Here is a 22,449-nt window from a genome sequence, read left to right as displayed (position 1 = left end):
GCTTCCTTGATAGAAGCTAGGAGGCAGTTGTAAACAGTTCCCACCCAGAACCATCAGAAGGAGCAAGACTTTATTAATATTTTATAAATACTGGCCTCTGGGACTATGACACTGAAGTTTTGTTGGTTTAAACCACCTAGTTTGTAGTTCTATATTATAGTCCCAGAAAGCTAACGAAGTCTTCTTCTGGTGATGACAAACTATAGTGATACAAGATACAATAGCACAGGCCGAGGAAAAAATGAACAACAGTTTAATCTCTAGGACACCAGACAACAGATGTGTGTGATCCATTCCTATAGGGATGAGCTGTATTCCCTAATATGGTCAGAAAGAGGTTTGTTCACATATAACAGACCTAGCTTAGTAACACATAGTATGTGCTTAAGCATGAGTGTACGCCATACACACCACTCCGTTTTCTCCATGCTTGCAGTAAGTTTCTACACAATCTTTTTTTCCTGCAATCTAGGTGGAGCAAGTGCTGTGCTTGTTAGTTTTGGAGTCTGTTCACATTTCAGGACCACATATTGTCCTAGGGATACAGATGATGCTGAGACTCTCCCAGGAAGTGCTTCTTATGAAGTCTGAGAGGGGGATGGTGAGTTCCTGCAGCCCTGTATTTCAGAGGTTGTTCTCAAGGGTCCGTGAGCCAGGCTTTCCCCCAGGGATTCAGCAGCTAGGACAGGAGTAGAGATCGGTGATGCTTCTGGAGGAGAACCTCATGCAGAACAGTGTGGGATTCAGCAGAAGTTCTTTTTATGTCAAACGCTTGTCAGGATCCAGCTTTATAAATAAAGCTAAACCAACAAAATAGTAGATGATAGTAAGTCAACTGTTTTCCATTTGATTAGACCAAGCAGGAAGACACTAGAAAGGGAGTTCTTGTATCTCTCTATCTTTCTATTATCATTTCTCAGAAGACTTAAGAACCAACTTTTGGCTGGGGGTGGTGGTGCACACATTTAATACCAGCACACGGGAGGGAGGCAGAGGCAGGTGGATCTCTGTGAGTTCAAGGCCAGTCTGGTCTATATAGTGAGTTCTATGCAACCAGACCCTGTCTCTAAAATAAATAAATCAACTTTTGACTGTCAAAGTCATTACCTTCCCTCACCTCTACCAGGTCCTCAACTACTTCATGATTCATTACTACTTCTATCGAGAGGTAGCCTAGGAAATGAGAAGTGCAGTTACACCTGAGTCAACTGATATGGAAAGTTTAGTGAACACACTAATAAGCTTTAACTGTCAACCTGACAGCCTTGGTACCGAAAAAGGGTGTCTCATTTGAGGGACTGCCCACATCAGATTGGTCTGTGGGAGCAGGCAGTTCTAGGTTGTCAAAGGCAGCTAGGTATGAGCCTGCTTACTGAAGCAGTGACCCTCCACAATTTCTGCCTTGAGTTCTTGCCCTGAGTTCCCTTAATGGTGGACAGTGACCTGAAGTATATATAAGCTGAAATAAACTTTTTCTTTCTCTAAACTGCATTTTGTCAGCGTGTTTTTATCATAGCGACAGAAGCAATCCAAAACAGAAAGCCTTGGCATGGAGCTGCAAACTGACTGTGGATTCAGACCATTAATGCCATCCTCCTGCTCCCTTACCCATTGTTCTTGTAAGAAGCTGATGCTAAGGGGGAAAGTGGATTTCTTAAACAGGGTATGAAAAGCACTACTCATAAAGGGAAAAAAATTGACCAAATGTGACTACATTAACATTAAAAACTCCTGTCCATAAAGAGATGCTTTAAAGCAAATGAAACCATCTTACACACTAAAAGATGCATGGAGTTTCTACCTATCCAACAAAGGCTTAACTGAAAATAAGAAAGAAAAGATGAACCAACAAGAATTTCACAGAATGGGAAACAAATGTGGTCAGTGAACATATGAAGGGATATTCAACTCTATAGGTTACCCGGGAAATGCAAATCTAAATGACATCAAGATGCGATTTTAGCCAGGCATGGTGACACAGAACTTTAGTCCTAGCATTTGGGAAGCAGAGGCAGGTGGATCTTTGTGAGTTTGAGATCAGCCTGGTCTACATAGTAAGACTTTGTCTTAAAAAATTTCTATTAAAAACCCATTTATTGGTAAAAATTTAGAAATCTGACTGACAATTGCTAGAGAAGACAGGGATCAAAAGAATGCCATATATTTGGGGACAGTGTTTGAAGTTCAAGGTGGGCTCCTGTGCAAGCACATCTCACAAGCAGAAACTCTGCTTCTAAGCAGATGCCAAGCTTCTGCCATGCAGAGGACATAAGCAAGAATAGGCAGAGCAGCAGCAGAATCAGAACCCATCATCAGGCAAGCAAAGTCACTGTGGTGTGGTGGCTCATGGAGTATCACTTGGAAGCAAAAACAAGAGACTCACACAGCCCAGAATGTGAATGAACCTCAGCAACATGCAGTTAAGTGAAAACCAAACCCAGAAAAAAGTCACATGTCATACTTTCCTACAGGGTGAAAAAAATGAACTGAAGAATATACCCTTAGATGTGTGCTATTCTTTTCTTTTTTGAGTGAGAGTCTTATTATCATAGCTCATGCTGGTCACAGCCTCCCTATCAAAGGGATTATGGGCATGAACCATTTCACTCAACCATTTTCTTTTCTTTCTTTTCTTTTCGAGTCAGGTTTTTTTTTTTTTTTTTTTTTTTTTTTTTTTTATGGCTGTCTTGGAACTCACTCTTTAGACTTAGACTGGCCTCAAACTTACATAGATCTGTCTGCCTCTGTCACCTGATTGCTGGGGCTAAAGGTGTGTGCTCCTACTCCTGACATACTCAACCATTCTTAAGGAAAATTTAAAAATAAAAGCTAGAAGATACAAAATAATACAGACTACTAAATTCAAGATCAGAGTTATCATTAAGCAGGAAGAAAGATGAGGATAGCAGTTATGCAGAGATAAAATATGATAAAGAATCTGGTTCCTATTTGGTGGTAGGCCTTAGGCTATTATTTATTATTTAGTAGATAAACAGTTATATATCAGTGAGGCTCATGTCATAACTCAAGAACTGTGATTAATATAAACATGTACATCTGAGGTACACTAAGTAAAAATTTAAAATGTAACTAGTGCTGTGTAAGCTATCTGCATCTGAAGCTGAGGCTTCCAGGGCTCTGGCCTGAAAAATCCCTGTTGGATGCATTGCTCAAAGTATATACAGGAGACATCTCTAGGTGAGATTTATGGCAAGCTGCCTATAGAGATTTCAGCAGGAAGTTGCATCTCTAAGTCAGCAGAAATAAGTTATGCTTTCTTTTCTTATCATAACTAAGTTTTCATGTTTATAACCACTATTGAATCCTTTTTTTCTTAAATTGGGCTTCTTTTAAGTTTTGGGACTCACAAAATTCAACTCCCTCCTTGGTAATCATTTCCCATGTCTTCACTTTCAGGATGCACAAAGGGTCTACAGTGAACTGCCCACCCAGTTCCTTTCCAGAACAGTCACCCATGCACCTTTCAAGACCTAGCTTATGCATATGCAAAAAATCTGTACACAGTTGCCTTTCCTCCAATTTTGTATTTTTTACTCTGAAATAATTTCAAGCTTACAGAAAAATAGTGAGATTGCTACAATGGTATATCTCTCTCTAGACTATTAGAAAATAACTTAGCAAAGTGTGTATAAAATGATTTCTCAAAAGTTCTTACACTATTCGAAAGAACTACAGAATGGGAAAACACACATGTCTGTGACTGTGTCTGAGTGAGCATGCTCCCATGAATGAGCATGCTGCCATGCTCCAGGGACATCTTCCTTGGGCTTTGGCATCCTGTGGTGGGCTACTCCCTTGTGCATATACCCTCCTTATCCTGTCTAGTCTCTGACACTGCTGGCCACTGCTGCTGCTCTTCCCTGGTGTGTGTGTGGGTCTCCATGTTCCTGGGCTTATCACATCTAAGTCTACATAATGACTCTCACAATAAATACAGGGAGGATGGGGAGGAGGGAGGCAAGTACAGATGAAGGGGAGGAAAGGAAAGAAATGGAAGGACTTCTGCTTTTCATTCTAAGCCAGTGATACATCTTAGATTTCTGACTTGCCCTCTGTAGTTCTCACCCTGTATATGCTAATGAGCTCACTTCACATCAAAGACTTTCCTCACTTTTGCCTATGGCATTAAAACTGTCTACAGTATTTTTATGGCATAAATTACAGAAGAAATATGGTTCTTTTGTCAGTTTTCTACTGAAGTGAGTCAATGCTTTGCTCATTCTTTTGCAATTGCAAGTGAGGGATGCACCAATACTTGAACCACAGCAACCTCCTATGTTACCTATGAAATACAGTTCTGGGATTGGATCAAATATTATCTCACTTCCAATAATGGATATTGGCAAACAGGTCCTTCACTAGCAATATGTAAGAATGCCTTTAGTCATGGGTCTGGGTATGTAGCTCAGTGACAGGAATGCTTGCCCAATGTGTACAAAGTTTTAGGGTTGGATCCAGCACTGACAGCCCCCCAACAAAACCAAAACCAAACCCCAACCAACCTAAGCCAGGTGTGGCAGGATGATTCAAGCCAGTAACTTTAGCACTCAGCAAGTAGAGGCAGGAGGGTCAGGAGTTCAGGGTTATCCATAGTAGTTTCAAGGCCACCCCTGTCTGCATGAAACCTTGTCTCAAACACTCAAACTAAAATCCAACTTCAAAACATTTGTTTTGTGTGTTATGAAATGAAAGCAAATGTAATCCTAACCTAGGCTAACCCCCCAGAAACAGTGAATTTCTCACCTGTTGCCTCCGTGTGTAAAGTCTTCTCATCAACACTCTGAATACTACAGGAAACAAAAAGTTTCCTTCCTTCAGTCTTACTAATTTGGCAGTTTACCACCACAACGGAACAAAGGGGTATAGGTCTGCAGAAGGGAGAAAAACAAACAAACAAACAATTTTTTGTTAAATCTATGTAATACTGAAAGACCATCAGACTTAAGAAGCTAGTGAGTGCTGACTATCTTAGATGGAACACATCTTAAGGGCTCTGACATCAACAATCTCTCCTGCTTCTTTTCTCTCACACTCCTGCCTGCATATGGGCATGATCCAAGAATGCCCTTCTATTGGTGTCTATTCAAAATTTGCCAACATCCTGGGGACATCTGGTGTTCTTACCTGTTCAACATCTCCTTTTCTTTTTAAAAAATTCTGTTTCAGATCTTAAAATTGTGTTTACCTGTGTGATAATATGTGCAGGTAAGTGCAGTTTCCCAACGAACCACAAGAGGACACTAGATCCCCTGGGACCTGGAATTACAGGTAGCCATGTGGATGCTGAGAAGTGAACTCAGATCCTTGGCAACAGCAGTAAGTGCTCTTAATCTTTAAAACTTCTATTTATTTGTTTATCTACTAGTTTGTAAGCATGTGTAGATGTGTAAGGGAGGGCAGAGGACAATTGAGAGTTGTTTCTCTCCTCTTGCTTTGCTAAAGTAGAACTTTAGTTGTTTCTCTCCTCCTGCCTTGTTAAGGTAGAATCTATTCCAGGCTAGTTGGCCTGTGCACAGCTGGGTAAGTATCTCTGCCTCCTGTTTTAATGGAGCAGTTCTGGAATTACAGATGTTTGCCATGCCCAGCTTGATTATTTTGAAGCTGTTCTCTCTGTACCTACTACTAAATTTTTGGGGGTACAAACTGCTTTTTTGCTGATCTGTTTTTCTTCTGGTTGGCTTTTTTTTCATGCATTTTCCTTTCTTTAAAACTTTTCTGTGTCAGGCTAGGCATGGTGGCACATAGCTTTGATCTTAGCCCTGAGAAGGCAAAGGTTGGAGGATCTTTGTGAGTTCAAGGCCAGCCTGGTCTATATATGGTGTTCTAGGCCATCCAGGGCTACAACAGAGAGATTTTTGTCTCAAAAACAAACTTTTTTTCCTATCATTTTTTAAAATGTTTCACACATTTCTCAGCTTTTTACATTAAATTCAATCTTATAATCTGTCTTTGGACTGATGGTTTGGTCAGTGTACTGATTTACTTCGGCACTATCTTACTTTGCTTTCAATTTGATTCACATTCTTGGAACTTATTTTGTCTTAAAAACTGAGTTTTTTTTCTCTTTACTTATATTTTCCTACTGTATTAATTGTGTATTAATTACCATTCATTTTAATCCCCTCCCTACTGAAAAAAATACAAGGAATTCTGTTTGCCTTCTCCCCAACTCTATCATTATTTGAGTGTTTCAGCTTCTTGCTGTTCTCCAGGATGGGGACATTAGCCTTGATGTTGACAGCCATGTTTTGCACACGAGCCAGTCAGTTGCTCACTGCCTTCTTCCATCATCCTGCCTATGATCATTCTGTCATTGCTTTCCTTCCTCTGGCAGTCTGCTCTACATTACATAGGCATTGCCCTATTTTTCTATAACCGTTCTCAACTGTTGGCTCAATGAAAACAACTTGACTTTGCCCCCTGACAGCCCTTCAGCAGGTTGGGAGCATGGTTCCAGGCTGGCCTGGTCTCTGAGCCTCTTCTGCTGCTGTGGAGGTTTATTGCTAGGGTAATGGCGCCCCCTTGCTTCTGAAACAGCTCTCTTATGAATACTCTTTTGTGTCTGATGCTTTTAAGAGCTCTATATCCTCTCTAGAATTACAGTCATTTATACTGACTGATATTTATTGTATTTTATGTGGATTTGTGTTGTTCTTTCATGCTAGATCAGAACATACTTACCCACCATTTTTAAACTATTTTTTCCCCCCACTGCTCTGGGGTTCTTATTTGAGCTTTGATCTATTTCTTTTATATCTCAACTCCTTTTCTCTCTGGATTCAAAGTATCTACCCCCCACCCTCCTTGTTCTCAAAACGATTCCAAGCCACCATTCGACATATTAAATGGTCATCTCTGAATACATCAGTAGTTCCAACACTGTTCTAGAGGAAGTGTTCTCATCTCTTACTGAGCCACCTGAGGGTCAGAGTGTAGTCAGTGCTGTATCACTGAATCCATGTCAATCTGACTGAAATTCTGCTTCTCCTTTGCATTTAAGCTTGGTATATCTGCCATTGGTCTAACTGTAGTGGGCATGTTAATAAAAATGTTGCATATACTTGAATATCTCATTGAAATAATTGAGTGAGCTGGGCGTTGGTGGCACACACCTTTAATCCCAGCACTCAGGAGGCAGAGGCAGGTGGATCTCTGTGAGTGTGAAGCCAGCCTAAGTTCTAGGATAGCCAGGACTGTTACACAGAGAAACCCTGACTCAAAAATCCAATAATAATAACAATAATGATGATGATAATGATAAAAGTAAGAACAACAACAATGAGCAGGAGCAAAGCGTTGCTCTAAATGACTGCAGTGGACTAGCAATAGAGTGATTTCCCAAACACTGAGGCTTCACATTCATAATCTTCATGTGGCAGTGTTATACACATACACCACAGGCGAGGCAGGTATAACAGGAAAATGAAAAGAAAGCTTGGGCCATGGTTTTGAGCTTCCCTTCCTCCTCCTTCCTCCTTCCTCCTCCTTCCTTCTTCCTTTTTTTTGGTGGGGGGAGGGATGTGAGACAGAGTTTCTCTGGGTAGTCCTAGCTGTCCTGAAACTCACTCTGTAGACCAGACTGGCCTTGACCTCAGAGACCTCTGCCTTTGAGTCCTGAGTACTGGGATTAAAGGTGTGTGTAAACTTTTCTGTAGGATAGCCTTAGTACAATACACTTAAGTATTGTCTATAGATAATAGACCTATACTCTATGAAGCATGGCTTCCAAAAACTAGTACTCAAGTAATCCAGGCTTTGTGATATATAAAGTGGAGTCTCCCTTGGAGACTTTATATTTTGAAGCCTTTGTTCTTACACTCTTTTATTTTTTTTTTTCTGCCATACAGTTCATTCTTTATTTCTTGCTAGAAGCTTTAGCAAGATGGTAAAGATCATACTTTTGATGAATATCAAACTCATTTCCACTCTATTTCTGTGTGAAGTTATGAGAAATCTTTCTCTCTCTCTCTTTAAAGACATGTAGGAAATATATGGGCTCCATTTAGTTCTTACTGAATACTTTTTATAACTTAAAAATGTATTTGCCTAGGCCAGTGAGATGCTGAGCTTGATGGACTGTGTTTAATATGTGGGACCCACATGTTAGAAGGAGACAGCTGATCTGTAGGGGTTGTCCTTTGACCCTATATATACATACAACATAGCACATACCCTTCTCTCACATATATACAAGTTAATAAAAAATAAAAATGAATTATTTCCCTAGATAATGCTTTACTCAAACACAGAAATCCAGGGCAGTCCCCATCCTATAACTGGCATAGATTCCAGCTTCCTTACTGATGGAAGAATGACTCTGAAGCATGAATTCACTTCCCAGAATTTCTTTGTGTGGTTTGGCAGAGACTACTCTTTGCAGAACTTTGAGAGTTCAAGCCTGGTGGCTTCCTCACTGTCCTGCTTCTCCATCTCCCTTGTTAGTCCTTTGGGAGCACCTCCTTGACAGTAATAGACACACTCCTTGACAGTAATAGACTCAGGGTCTGCTGCTGGAGAATCTGACTTAAGAACATAAGGAAAACATCTTAGAACTGAGGGTCCGCAAGGAACCCCGTGGCCACTGCAATGCAGAAATATGAGAAACTAGAGAAGACTGGGGAAGGCACCTATGGAACTGTGTTCAAGGCCAAAACCTGGCAAGACCATGAGATTGTGGCTCCTGAAGCATGTCAGGCTGGATGACGACAAAGAGGGTGTGCCAAGTTCAGCCCTCCTGGAGATCTGTCTACTCAAGTAACTGAAGAATAAAAATGTCGTCAGGCTTCATGATGTCCTGCATAGTGCCAAGAAGCTGACATTGGTTTATGAGTTCTGTAACCAGGACCTGAAGAAATATTTTGACAGCTGCAATGGTGACCTGGACCCTGAGATTGTGAAGTCATTCCTCTTCCAGCTGCTAAAAGGCCTGGGATTCTGTCACAGCCACAATGTGCTGCATAGGGACCCAAAGACCCAGAACCTGCTCATAAACAGGAATGGGGAGTTGAAATTGGCTGATTTTGGCAGCCTCTCTTCCCTGGCAATGATGTGGATGACCAGCTGAAGAGGATTTTTCGACTGTTAGGGACAATGGCCTGCCATGACCAAGACGCCAGGCTATAAGCCCTACCCAATGTACCTAGCTACGACATCCTTAGTGAACATTGTACCCAAGCTCGATGCCACAGGGAGAGACCTGTTGTACAACCTATTGAAGTGTAACCCTGAGCAGCACATCTTAGCAGAGGAGGCCTTTCAGCACCCCTACTTCTCTGACTTCTGTCCCCCAGGTGGCCAGGCTGGGGCTTGGCCTATTTAAGCCTCCCTCACAGAAGGGTGGAAAAGTGGGGTGTGGGATGCTGAGCACCAGCTGTATTGGGCCCAGCCACGGTAGAGTTACTCTGGCCTGTGGTTTTCACTCCCTCCATGAACTTTATGTAATTTCATAAATTGGCTCCCCCCCCCCCCACACACAAAAGAACATAAGGAGAATTATCACAGGCTTACTTTTTATAGTCAATATTGAGGTTGGCAGTCATGGCAATTCCCTCAGCAAGTGCACACATGCCAGTCGTGATATCAACGATGGTTGCAATGGCACCTCCATGAACATACCTAGTCACAACAGCAGCAGAAGAGAAAGTTTCAGAAGTTCAGGAAATAGCATCTCAAGATATAGACTATTCAAGTGTCTTTTTACATTTACCTCATGTTCAGTATATTTAATGTTAAATAATATCCATATCCTTAACTTTGTTCACAGCAGAAGGGTTACTTGTAATCAAACTGGGGCTCAGTAGTAATCATATTACAGCATGAAAAAGCTAAAATTTAATTAAGAAACATTATGCTTGTATATATACAGCACCCAAATTCAGTTCCCAGCATCCATGTTGGGTGGCTCAAACCACCTGCAACTCCAGCTCCGGGAGGACCTGACACCTCCAGATTCTTTGGGCTCCGACATACGCACGCACGCACGCACGCACGCACGCACGCACGCACGCACGCACGCACGCACGCACGCAGTTTAAAATAATAATAAAAGGAATCTTTAAAGTTTAGGAAGTACAGACAAATAGAAGGAAGAAACAGTAAGGCCTTTAATACTACCATCAAGTCCTGGCCAAATCACTGCAAACATGTCAATCATACTCTGTTGCTCTATGTCCTATAATAATGTATTATATGCATCATTCAATATTATGTTAAAATATCCATTATCGTGTTATAAACATCTTCCTCAACTAACAAATATATATCTATATTGCCATTTTAATGTTGTCTTTGTAGTCTTTGGATATGTCCAGTGTATTCAATGTTAAATAATATTTATAAAAAGAGTAAACTCTTTGGACTCCATGATGCTAAGATAATTCTTACCCAGGGACCCCTTGCAAGTGAAGACCTGCTTGAAACAAGCAAACTGTCCTCTTCTCCACTTTATTATAGAACATCACATATTCAAAGCCCAAGCCTTCCTCAAAGCTTCTGCTGAACTGTTGGGCCTTTGACATTTGTTCTTCTTTTGTAAAACTGGGGTCTGTATAGAAATAGAGGTATGGGGACAGGAGAGCAAAACACAGATATAAGAAAACGCTATGACAGAACTAAGCATCCGTATCCTGATAAAATCATATGTGGATAGATAACTGATTGAAATGCCAAAGAAAGGAATGGAAAGAAACAGTACAGTGGCTAGGGATGTAGTTTGTCAGAATACTTGCCCGGCAGACACAAAACCCTGGGTTCCCAAGCCCCAGCACTGTGCGTGGTAGTACATGACTGACTGCAATGTTGGCCCTTGGTAGGTAGAAGCAGAAAGATTAGGAGTTCAAGGCCATTTTTGGATACATGGTGAGTTTGAGGCCAGTATGGACTAATGAAACCCTGTTTCAAAACAAACTAAAACAAAACAAACAAAACCTAAACAGAATATGACAGAACACAAATTCTCTAGAACAGCAAAAATACACATGTAAACATACATAGACAGAGGAAAATAAAGTGCCTATATACACATGTGAATTAGTGAATATGGTGTAGGAATGCTAACAGTAAACTGAGTGAAATATTGAGGTGCAGAGAGAAATTCTTCTGGGTATAAGTCTGGTTTAAGTGGACTTTAATGAGAATGAGTAATCCAGTAGTAAGGAAATGGTTTTCCTGGCAGATGTGAATTTACCCTGCTATCCTGAATTAGAAACAGAGCTAGTTCAGCCTAATAAGTTACCATCTTGGGTTAGAACCATTGTGACTCCTGAAATCAATTTAAGAGTTCAACATTTCTTGTCAAGATTACCAAATTGTACTCATAAAAATGAGAAAAATAAGTACAACAAATTTGTTAAAGAGATTTGAGCTTCTACCCCCAGTTAACTGAGGCAGAATATGCTCTTTGAAAAGATTCCCAGGGGTTTAAGATTTGGGTAAAGCCCAAGTCTGGATATAGCTGAAGGCTGTAGAGGAACAATAAGAGATTGGCGTTCTTGGTGGGATGAGGGCTTTGACAGAGGTACAAGAGGTGAGAGGGCTAACTTTACACTATAAAATGAACAATGGCTACCAAAATTAGCACATGGATCAGTAATAGTTTCCATGCATAGATCATTCCAGCAAAGCTGAGCAGGTAGAAGCCAGGTTGCATCAGGTTAAGAATATTCAATGAATTGTATGGTATCAGAATACTTTTAGTAAAAAACCCGCTATTTTTATAGTGCTAGGGATCAGACCCAGGGCTCGGTACACACTTGTCAAGTCCTCTAAAAAGTTAATGCTGTGGACTGGGGTGGGGATTAGTTTCAGTTAGAACAGGGTCTCCCTGTGTAGCCCAGGATGACCTCAAACTCTCATCCTCTTGTCTAAGTCGCCTAAGTATTAAAACTATAGACATCCTTTACCCTACCCAGCATTAAAATATACTTCTAAGTAATTTAATAGTTAAAATTTAATAATGTAACTTAATTAAAAGTTAATTTTTTCCCTTTGTTGATAAGGTAGAATAAGTCTTGGCTCTAAACTGAAGAATCTAAACAGAAACCTGAAAAGGACCAACTATTCTTGGTTAAAATATTTTGACTTTTGTCTCTTTTATTCCTTCATCACGAGAACACTGAGACATGGAAAGGTAAAGTACTTTGCCCAAGCTCACACAGTTTTCTATGCTGTGTAGAACCAGAATTTCAACCTAAACACCTGTGAAACTAAATGTGGTAGCATTTTTTTGTCAATTTGACACAAGCCAAAGTCATTCCGGAAGAAGGAACCTTAACTGAGGGACAGCTTTCATCATACTGCCTATAGTCAAGCATGAGGGACCTGATTAGTGATTGGTTTGGGAGGACTCAGCCCACTGAGGCTGTGGGTAGTGGCACCCCTGGGTCCTGGGTAGTATGAGAAAACAGGCTGAACAAGCCAAAGTAAGTTAGAAAGTAGCCTTCCTCAGTGGCTTCCGCTTTAGTTCCTGCTTCCCTTCATAACTGGTTTTTAAGTAGTAAACATAAAATAAACCCTTTCCTCCTCACATAGCTTTAAGTCATGGTGTTTACAGCAACAGAAAGCAAGACAGGACACTAAGCTCCAATGATTAAATTGAGCAACAGTCAGCTTTTGAATGGCTCCCCAAACCATGAGATTGAATGGATTACAATAATAAAGAGTATTATGTACTGAGAAATGGGTACATCCTATGAGACTCTGATGGCTGTGTGTCGTTGAGTTCCTGAGAGATTAGGATGAGTAATACAATTGTGGCAGGTCTGTCTGCTGCTGAGAAAGATGTGGCAGGGAGCAATGTTATGAGCAGGCCAAAGGAGGGGAACTCTGCATATGACCTTTACTCATGGTCAGTTCATTCATATAGGATTGAAGCAGATCAAGATCAGGTACAGGGAGGAAGGGGAAAAGAGATGGCCAGAACTTGGAAATGCTCTTCTGCTTCTATTTTCATTTAGTGAAATAGGGAGCAAGACCTGAATGGGAATGATTTAGAGGTATGAGTAGAAAGAAAGGCAGGAAGCAGACATCCAGGAGAGCATGAGAGTCAATAGACTAGAAAAACAGGAGATAGGCTATCAGGAAATACTAAGGGCCAATTCGAAATCATCAAATAGAATTAATTAAAATAGTTACTTAATACAAAGTGTGTTAAAAAATAAAACAAAACAAGCCACCCAGAATGACAGGAAGTATAATTTGTGAGTGCTGGATATGATGTGGAATAATGCTCTTGTACACTGTAAAGATTTGTCACATATATTGGCTTAATAAAACATTGATTGGCCAGTAGCCAGACAGGAAGTATAGGTGGGGCTATCGAACTAGGAGAATATTGGGAAGAGGAAGTGCAGAGAGAAGTCGACAGCCAGATGCCATGTAGCTGCAGAGGAAGCAAGAGACATGTGATTCACCGGTAAACCAAGACCATGTAGAGATACACAGATTTATAGAAGTGGGTTAATAAGAGAGCTAGCCAATAAGAAGCCTGAACCATCAGCTAAACATTTATAATTAATATAAGCCCCTGTGTGTTTATTTCAGACTGAAGGGCTACAGGATGGGGCAGGACAGAAACTTCTGGCAACCGCATGAAGTAGATTGTCTTTGGGTTTAAAATGTGAGAGATTAGAGGGTGCACTGGCTAGTTTTATGTTAACTTGATGCAAGCTATGATGTCAACTTGACATAAGCGAGAGTCATCAGAGAGGTAGCCTCAATTGAGGAAATGTCTCTATAAGAGCTGGCTGTAAGGCATTTTCTTAATTGATGATTGATGGGGAAGGCCCAGCCCATCGTGGATGGTGCCACCCCTGGGTTGGTGGTCCTAGTTCTATAGGAAAGCAGGCTGAGCAAGCCATGGGGAGTAAACCAGTAAGCAGCATCCCTCCATGGCCTCTGTTCCAGCCCCACTTGTGTTCCTGTCCTGACTTCTTTCAGTGATGGACTACAATGTGGAAGTGTAAGGCAAATTAACCTTTTCCTCCCCAATTTGCTTTTGGTCATGGTGTTCCATCATAGCAATAGTAACAGAGGCTAATTCAATAATTACAGAGGTTAATTGAAATGTTCTGGTCTTCTCAAAGGGAAGGAGCCAGATTTTCAGAAAGAGGAACGAGATTGGTGATATCAGCTTCAAGCTGCCAGGTTGGGAATCATCTTATTTTTGATGTTTTATGTTCTCCTGCAATCCACAAAATTTAGTGAGATTTCTGGCTTATAAAACTGGGGACTATAGAACCCCAGTACTGTTTTTTCTCTCTCTTCCCCCTCTTCCTAATCTCCTTCCTTTCTTTCCTCTCTCTTTCAATCCCTACTTGCTCTGCTTCCTACCCACTCCTTTTCCCCTTCCTCCCCACTCTGAAAAAGGGTCTACTGTGTAGCCCATGATGTTCATGAACTTGCTATGTGGTCCCAGCTGGCTTTGAGCTCATAACATTCCTGCCTCAGCCTACTGAGAGAGACTATACATATGGAAGAACTACCATGACTGGATCTTCCTTCTCTTTAAGTAATACTTAGTACTTCAGCCTGTTACACTTTACATTGATGTTCATATATTATTTATGGGAAAGTGGCTGTCCTTACCAACAAAGCGGGTTTGGAAGTCTTTAAGGATTTGAGTAGGATTTTGTCTGTATGAAGGCAAACGTTTCCAGGAGCCGTCTTCACATTTCTTCATGAACTGGTCAAAGAGGAGTCTTAGGTCCTTGCTCCAGCTGGGGTTCGGGAGACCATAGTCCTTGCGAATGACTTTTTCAGAAGAAAACAACCTCTAAAAGACAGACAAGAAAGAAAAAGAGGAATAGGAGGTATATACTATTTATTTTCTACAACTTCCCAAGACTACCGTTACTGCTTTTCTTACTGCTAGAAGATGATCACTTTAAAATGGCCAGGAACTTCAGAGCTCATTTGTCCTATACACCTTCATGGAAATGAAAGGATGACAAAAGGTCAATGATTTGTTCATCTTCTCCCTGATAGCTACTGGCAGAGATAGCATTAAACCAGGTGAGTCAGTCACCAGACATAGAGAGATGGATGGGTGAGATGCACATGGTGTGGTAGTTTGACTGTTAATTGGCCCCCATTATCTCATAGGGAGTGGCACTATTAGGAGGTGTGACTTTGTTGGAGTGGGTATGCCTTTATTAGAGGAAGTGTGTCACTGTGGAGGTGGGCTTTAAGGTTTCCTGTGCTCAGGATACCACCCAGTGCCTCAGTCCATTTCCTGTCACCTGCAAAATGTAGGACTCTCAGCAACTTTGCCAGCACCATGTCTGCCTACACATTGTCATGCACCCCATTATGATGATATAGGAATGAACCTTTGAACTGTAAGTAAGCCATCCCAATTAAATTTTTTCCTTTATAAGAGTTACCATGGTTATGGTCTCCTCACAGCAATAGAGAACCTAACTACTATACACAGGAAGCTGGAACACAAGGGAATGGTAGTATTTGACTCTTTGACCTGCACATTGATAAGTAGAAACTAGCCATTTGGAAACACTAGTGTATGTAAAACCAAAAAGAAACAAATAACAACAACAAAATCAATGTGTGCAAACATAAGGAGGCACGAGACAGTTTTGAAGGGCTTTAGTATACCCTATGCAATAGGAACTATTATCCCATTTTATAGATGATGAAATTAAGATCTAAAAGAAGCTAGGCAATATCACAGTGTAACAGAAGGAGCAGAAAGATATAGACTTATAGGCAAAGCCTCAATGCTAAGCTAGTTGGTTTGAATTATATCTGTAGCACTCTCAGATTATTTAAGCAGGGAGCGACATACTCAGGTTTGGCCATAATAGCAAAGAGAATGGTAATGTTCAGGATTGCAAATGGAGGCTTCTACTTGGAGGCTATTGGGTAACTCAGTGAGAATTATGAGATCATAAAGCAGAACACAGAGACTACTTCCACAAGGCAAATGAAGGAATAGGATAAATACTACAACTAATCCCTGGTGTATGAATGGCACCATGGAGTAAATGACAGTTAATTATAAGAAAGAATATAAGAGGGACAAGGGGAGGTTGAGAGAAGAGAGGCTGGTGTCATGGTAACTATGACTTTCACTCACAATACTTCTCTGGAGCACTGAGCATTGCCACCATTCCTGTCAACAACTGAAGTGTTGGAGGAGTAGGAAGACAGAGTGTGATCTCATTAAGGTGTGTATCACGTGGATTGCACCACTAACATCAAAGTACCATGCTGTACTCACTGATGGAAGAATCAGCTTCTGCTGATGTCTGCATTGGCTCCAATCCTGGTTCAATAGGAAGAATAGAGGGAGCCTGCCTCTAGCACTTTATGAAATTAAAAACTGGATTGGTGAGATGACTCAGTGGGTAAAGGCACTGCACCAAGCCTGGTGACCTACATAGATCCCTGAAACCTATATGGTGGGAAGAGAGAACTAACAAAGTTGTTCACAAAGTTGACCCCCACCCCATTTCCATTCACAAATAAACAAAACAAAACAACAACAAAAACCCTTCCATGGAGATAAAAAAGGGAAACCCTGACTTTGTGGTATTAGAGGAATGAAGAGAAATAACATTTTGCCTGTAGCTCAGAATAAGTAACTTTATTTTCTATGCCTCGTTGATCAGTTTATCCCTTTAGAACCTAGATTAGATAATGTGGGAAAGACAGAAAAACTCTACCCATTATTTTTCCTTCTAAATAAAAGTGTAGTAAAATACTTATATATTTTCTCCAAGTTCTTTTCATTCACTGCCCTGCCTCCTGATTTACACTGCTAAGGTAGTTCATTTTACATTTTTCTGGCAAGCTTCTGGCAGCAAAGACCTTGCATTGTTCTAAAAGTGTAAACTTCACTCAGCAGCTATGTCTTCCCTTTTCATACTGCTCATTCCCATTGAAGTTGCCACCTATTTTTTATTTTTTTTCAATGAAACAAGTTTTAAAGGGGTGGAAAGATTGTGAAAGCTAAAGGATCAAGGATTTTGCCATGAGGTTATATTTCCTAGTATGTGGCAGTAAAGTCTCACCAACATGGCTGTCCAAATGTGAGCTGAACAAGGATGGCAGCAACGGACATGCTAAACTACACAGTGAGATGCTTCAACCATACACAAAGAACCACAGGCAACTGAGTAAGACTGGGAATGGAAGGGAGAGGTGGTCCTCCCAGGGAAAAGCACACCAATTGATTGTCCAGTTCCAAACAGTCAGTGCTGAAAATATACATACAATTAACATTATAAGGATGTGACAGTTATATCTGGAATTATGTATGTATATATAAATACATATAAGCATTCAAAACAATTGATGAGAAAAGAGGTACATTTGTTGGCCAGCCAGCCTAGCAAAAATATCCAGTTTCTAGCTCAATGAAAGACTCTGTCTTAAGGCAAAAATAAGGCAGAGTGATAAAGGAGGGTACTTGATAGCCTACCCTTGCCTCTGTAAGCATGTGATGGGATGTGTCACACACAGACACACAAGTATGTATTAGGGCTTGGGGATATAGCTCAGTGGTAGGACACCAATTTGAACCTGTGTTTTTTTTTTTTTTTTTTTTAACAAACAAACTATAACTACCACCTACCTGTGCTATGATGTTTATACCCCATGTGACTGGTTATTCAGCCTCTCTACTTCCTCCCCCTGTAGTTGGAGAAAGTAAGAAACTGACTCTCTAGAAAGTTATTTGATTCAAGAAGTTCAGACACTCAAAGAAACAATGGTGAATAGATTTCAGGCTTTAGAAGACCTTCAGTCTGATACATCAGAAGAAGAACTACAGGTAACAGGGCATGAAAAAGACTTAAAATTTTCCACACCATTTAGAGTCAGGAGAGCTTTCCCTGTATCTATTAATGAAAAACCAGCAACAAAAAAACACCCAAAAGGTGTCATTGCATATCAGTGGGAACCAATACGTATGAAAGATTTAAAAGGTATAAAGGAAGCAGTAGTCTCTTATGGCATGCACTCACCATATGTGAAGCAATTAGTAGAATCATGGGCAAGGAATAACAAGGTAACCCTTAAGGATTGGGATCAATTAATATCAGGTGTCCTTGAAAACTCTCAATTAGAATGGAGGTCTTTATGGAGAGAGAAAGCAAAAGCTCTTGAACTTCAGGGCTTAAAGAAAGGTTATAAAGCTCTCCAAGATAAAATTCTTGGTGAGGGTCTTTATGCTGACCCAGAAACCCAAGCTACCCATGATGAACATATCTTGTTTCTATGCAGTATCACCCCTTACTAGACTCACCCCTTTCTAGTCTCTAGCAACCAGCACTCTCTGCTTCTATGAAATCAGCTGTTTTAGTTTTCACGTATGAGTGGGAGCTCTTGGTACTGCCTTCTGGTACCTCCCTAAAGCTCTTCAAATATTTTCCTCAATATACTCATAGTCTAAGAAATTTTTCTGTGCTGTCATTTAAAATTATTTAATATTCACTTTCCCATGCTTTTAGTCTTAGCCTCTCTCTCTGTGTATGTACAGTATACGTGAATATGTCTGCTTGGGTGTGCTTGGCACACATGTGGAGAATGTCTCACATCCTGTTCTGTTACTCTCCCCTATTGCGGTAAATAAGGATCAGGATAAACAAATAGGCCGAGTAGATATATACCTCTGAGATAGGATCTTTCACTGAACCTGGAACTAGGCTGGTGGCCAGAAAGCTCTGGGATCTCCCTATCTTTACCTGCTAGTGTAGTGTTACACATTCAAAAGGTTATGCTCGGCTTGTTACATGGGTGTTGGGATCCATACTGAAGTCTTCATGCTCATATTAGCGCTAGCATTCTTAGCGCTGAACCATCTCTCCAGTTATCACCATCTAGACACACACACACACACACACAATTATTTCTGTGTATGTATCTGTATGAGTGTAGGCAATGTATGTGTGGGTGGCTGTGGATACCAGAAGAGGTAACTGGATCAACTGGAGTTGGAGTTGCAGGCAGTTGTGAGCCATCCCATGAGATGCTGGGTGGGAACAGAACTTGGGTCCTCTGGAAGAGCAGCATGGTTGTTTGAATGAGAATGGACCCTACAGGCTGATATATTTTAATGTTTGGTTCTCAGTCGGTGGAAATATTTGGGAGATTAGAAGGCATGGTCTTATTGGGGGAGGTGTGTCACTGGGAGAGCACCTTGAGACTTTTAAAGCTTATGCCTCTTTGCCTCTCACGTGTAGATAAGGATATAAGGTCTCAGTTACTGCTGCAGCACCATGCCTGCCGGCTGCTGCCATGCTCCCTACCATGATGGTCATGGACTCACTCTCTGAAGGTGTAAGCACCAAATACACTCCTCCTTTTATGAGTTGCCTTGGTCATGGTATCCTCACAGTGTCTTGGCCCCAGTCAGATCTCTTAAATAGGAAATCCCAGCTTGTAACATCCTTTTATGGGCTAATGAAACATAGTTAATTGAAGACTTAGTAATCAGAATGACTCCCTGGGTTCTCCTACCTAGTTTAAACTTTTTTTTTTTTATTTTTATTTTTTATTTTTGGAGACAGTATCTCACTATATATCTGTTCTGGAACTCACTATGTAAACCAAGCTGGAAAGGAAATCACAGAGTTCCACTTACTTCTGCTTCCTGAGTATTGGAATTAAAGGTGTGTTCTATCATACCCAGTCTGTTTTTAACTTTGAAATAAAATCCAATAAATTTTCTTAAGTTCTATTATGTGCTTTGTTTTTATATCAGGGACAGGAAAGAAAGAAAGAAAGAAAAAAAAAAAAAAAAAAAAAAGACCTAGGCCCTGCCTTTAAGTGTTAGTAGCCTCAGATATGGGAAGTATTACTACAGACATAGAGATACAAGTGCTTTCAGGGAACACTTAAAAACAACAAACACACACCAACAAAAAACCCCAGAGGGATTTCTTGCAGCTAAAGTTCATGAAAATGAGAACTAGGGTTACACTCAGCAAAGGCACAGAGGATAAAGTGACCACACGGCACACTGGAGAATTGCTAGGACCTCAGGCTTCAAGGATAGAAAGTGCAGAGGAAAGAGGCACAGCAAGATATGGTTGACAAAACAGAAAAGGGATCATACCACAGGTCTCAAGTTTAACCTTCTAGGTCAATCAGCTGCTTAAAAACAGTGTGAAAGGTGATTCTGATAGCACAAGAACAAAGATAGATGTATGTTTAATATTATAAATAACATAATTTATAATTATAGTAATAATAAACATCCTTTACATTATATACTTATGGAATTTGAAAGCCATGAATAGCATATCACACTTGTTATATCACAAATGTCTTTACTTAGGATGAAGCTACTTAAAGAGGCAATCATAACTCAGAGTTTAAGAACACTGGCTCTTCTTCCACAGGATGCAGGTTCAACTTCCAGCACCCACATGGCCTCACAACTGTCTGTAACTCCATTCCCAGGAGATCCAACAACTTCTTCTGGCCTCTGTAGGGACTGTCATACATGGTATACAGACATACATGAAGCAACACACAACGATTTTTAAACTATTTTTCTTATTTTTAAATAAAAAGCAGTCATATAAAAAAAATCATGAAAGTGATACTTGAGAGTTGAAATGCCTTTTTCCACAGAGAGCTTTCAGCAAAGTAACAGTGGTTTTCAGAGTTTCATCAAGTGAGTTAAAATGGTGAGAAAAAAGGGAAGGTGGCCAAAGATTGTTAAAAGGTCTAAGTTAGATATGGTTCAAGGCCGAACCAAGTGACATTCAGTGCTAGAACCCAGGGAAATGGGGAGTTACTAACTTCTGGAAAGAGAAAACCCAGGAGTCTTTGATGATTCTAGAGTTGTGGCTTTGATGACATGGTTAGAAATAAAAGATGTCTGTTTGTGTGAAAGTGTGGGTCAGAGAGAACTGGAGTGGAACTACTAATTTTAATTTGAGGCATGTTGAGTTACATTAGATGGACAATGTTATGGGAAATAAAAACAACTCATTTTTCAGTTCAAAGAGGTGAGAACGAAGAGCTACTTGCTTTAAGTGTACTTGTAAATTCATAACACAGTAGTGAATGAAGGATGACTCCTAGGGTAATCATTACCCTTTGTTCTCAGTAAAGGAAAGGTCATGCTTGATCTTTAGTTATACATTTATGAGAGCTGGAGTTGTAAGTAAAGTTATGACTTTCATGCCTCCTTAAAGAGAGGAAAGCCTGTGAATACTAATGCTTAGTTGTATTCAGCACAGACTGTCAGGCACCAACATGTAATTAAAAAAACGAATCCGTATTTGTGGTTGTAAGATTAACACAATGCACTTTCTTTTTTAGTGAGCTAAATGATACCTGATTAATAATCAATCTACATTCTCTATACCTCTCTGTCCAGCTGGAAGCTGCAATAGCTTGAGAGAGATGCCACAGTCACCAAATAACCAAAGTTCTCCTTTGGTTCTTGCTCAAAACAGAGTTATTCCCTGTTGTTTCTTAGTCATTATTATAACACAAAGGATACAGGCGTTTGCATTTGGCAAACTACCCCATTTTCCCAAACTAGAGCATACACTCCTTTGGAGGAAAGTTTTATTCTTTTTCTTTTTCTAACAGTAATACGTCTTACTTACCATCAATGGACAATGATGCCTGGAATATTGTTGGAGCTCAACAAGTACTGACTACATCAATGAAACAAAGTAGGGATGTAAATACGGGCAGGGAATTATTTAATACTTACATTCCAGGAATGCTAAACGCTTCCCTTGCGTTATCTTATTTAATCTTATCCTCTAAGATGATGAAAATGGGCGAGAGAGGGCATAATTGATTATCTCACAGTAAGAAGCCCCTTCCCAAGTTGGTTATAACGAATTAGAAAACATTAGATCCCTGGAAAGGATAAGTGCTGGTTCATTCACGGGTTTTCTGGGTGACCTTGTAGTGGCGGTCCAATCCTTGCTGACCTATTTCAGCCTTAAGTTACGTTCCCTCCAGGTTCCTCCCGATTCGAATCTCAAGGCTGAAGAGCCCCTGCTCCCCGTTACAACCGAGGGTCGGTGTTTGCTTAGCTTCATTCTGGCTGTCTCCCTGCTCGCACCACCACCGCGTCCGGAGACTCACCCACACTGGTCCGGGCCGCCTCGCAGGCGGAGCCCCAAGAACGCGCAGGCGCGCAACGCAGCTTCTCAGCATCGCTCAGGCCAAGGACGGGACGCTGCTTTCTCTTCTCGTCCAGAAAGCGCCGCATTACCACACAATCGGACACGCTGGCTCGGGACTATTAATTGTAGAGGCGGGTGGAGGGCGGAGCCGTGTGCCGCTAGGGATGCTGGCGCCTCCCCTAACCCGGGTGGACCAACTCCTCACCCGCCGGCTTTTGGTTCCGGGACACTTTGCGCCCGGCTCCACAGTAGCGGTAACTGCAGGCACTGACCCCTGCACACGCGCAGGGAGAGTCAGTTGACATCTTCA

At 40.9% G+C, this 22,449-nt stretch overlaps 1 protein-coding gene across 1 annotated transcript; it reads right to left on the bottom strand.

The window, feature by feature from the left end:
- Positions 1–235: 235 nt before the first annotated feature.
- Them4 (thioesterase superfamily member 4) lies at positions 236–22,228 on the bottom strand. The gene is made up of 6 exons (XM_051198953.1): positions 22,099–22,228; positions 14,605–14,791; positions 10,405–10,564; positions 9,529–9,636; positions 4,765–4,889; positions 236–800 (listed from the first exon to the last, which is right to left on the bottom strand). Exons 1-6 carry the CDS (start codon positions 22,168–22,170, stop codon positions 760–762), a joined length of 693 nt encoding a protein of 230 aa, XP_051054910.1. The 5' UTR covers positions 22,171–22,228; the 3' UTR covers positions 236–759.
- Positions 22,229–22,449: the final 221 nt, after the last annotated feature.

This window comes from Phodopus roborovskii, unplaced genomic scaffold (assembly GCF_943737965.1).
Source record: "Phodopus roborovskii unplaced genomic scaffold, PHOROB, whole genome shotgun sequence".
NCBI lineage: Eukaryota > Metazoa > Chordata > Mammalia > Rodentia > Cricetidae > Phodopus > Phodopus roborovskii.
The sequence above is the reverse complement of the archived record's forward strand: the minus strand, read 5'-3'. Positions and strand labels throughout refer to the sequence as shown.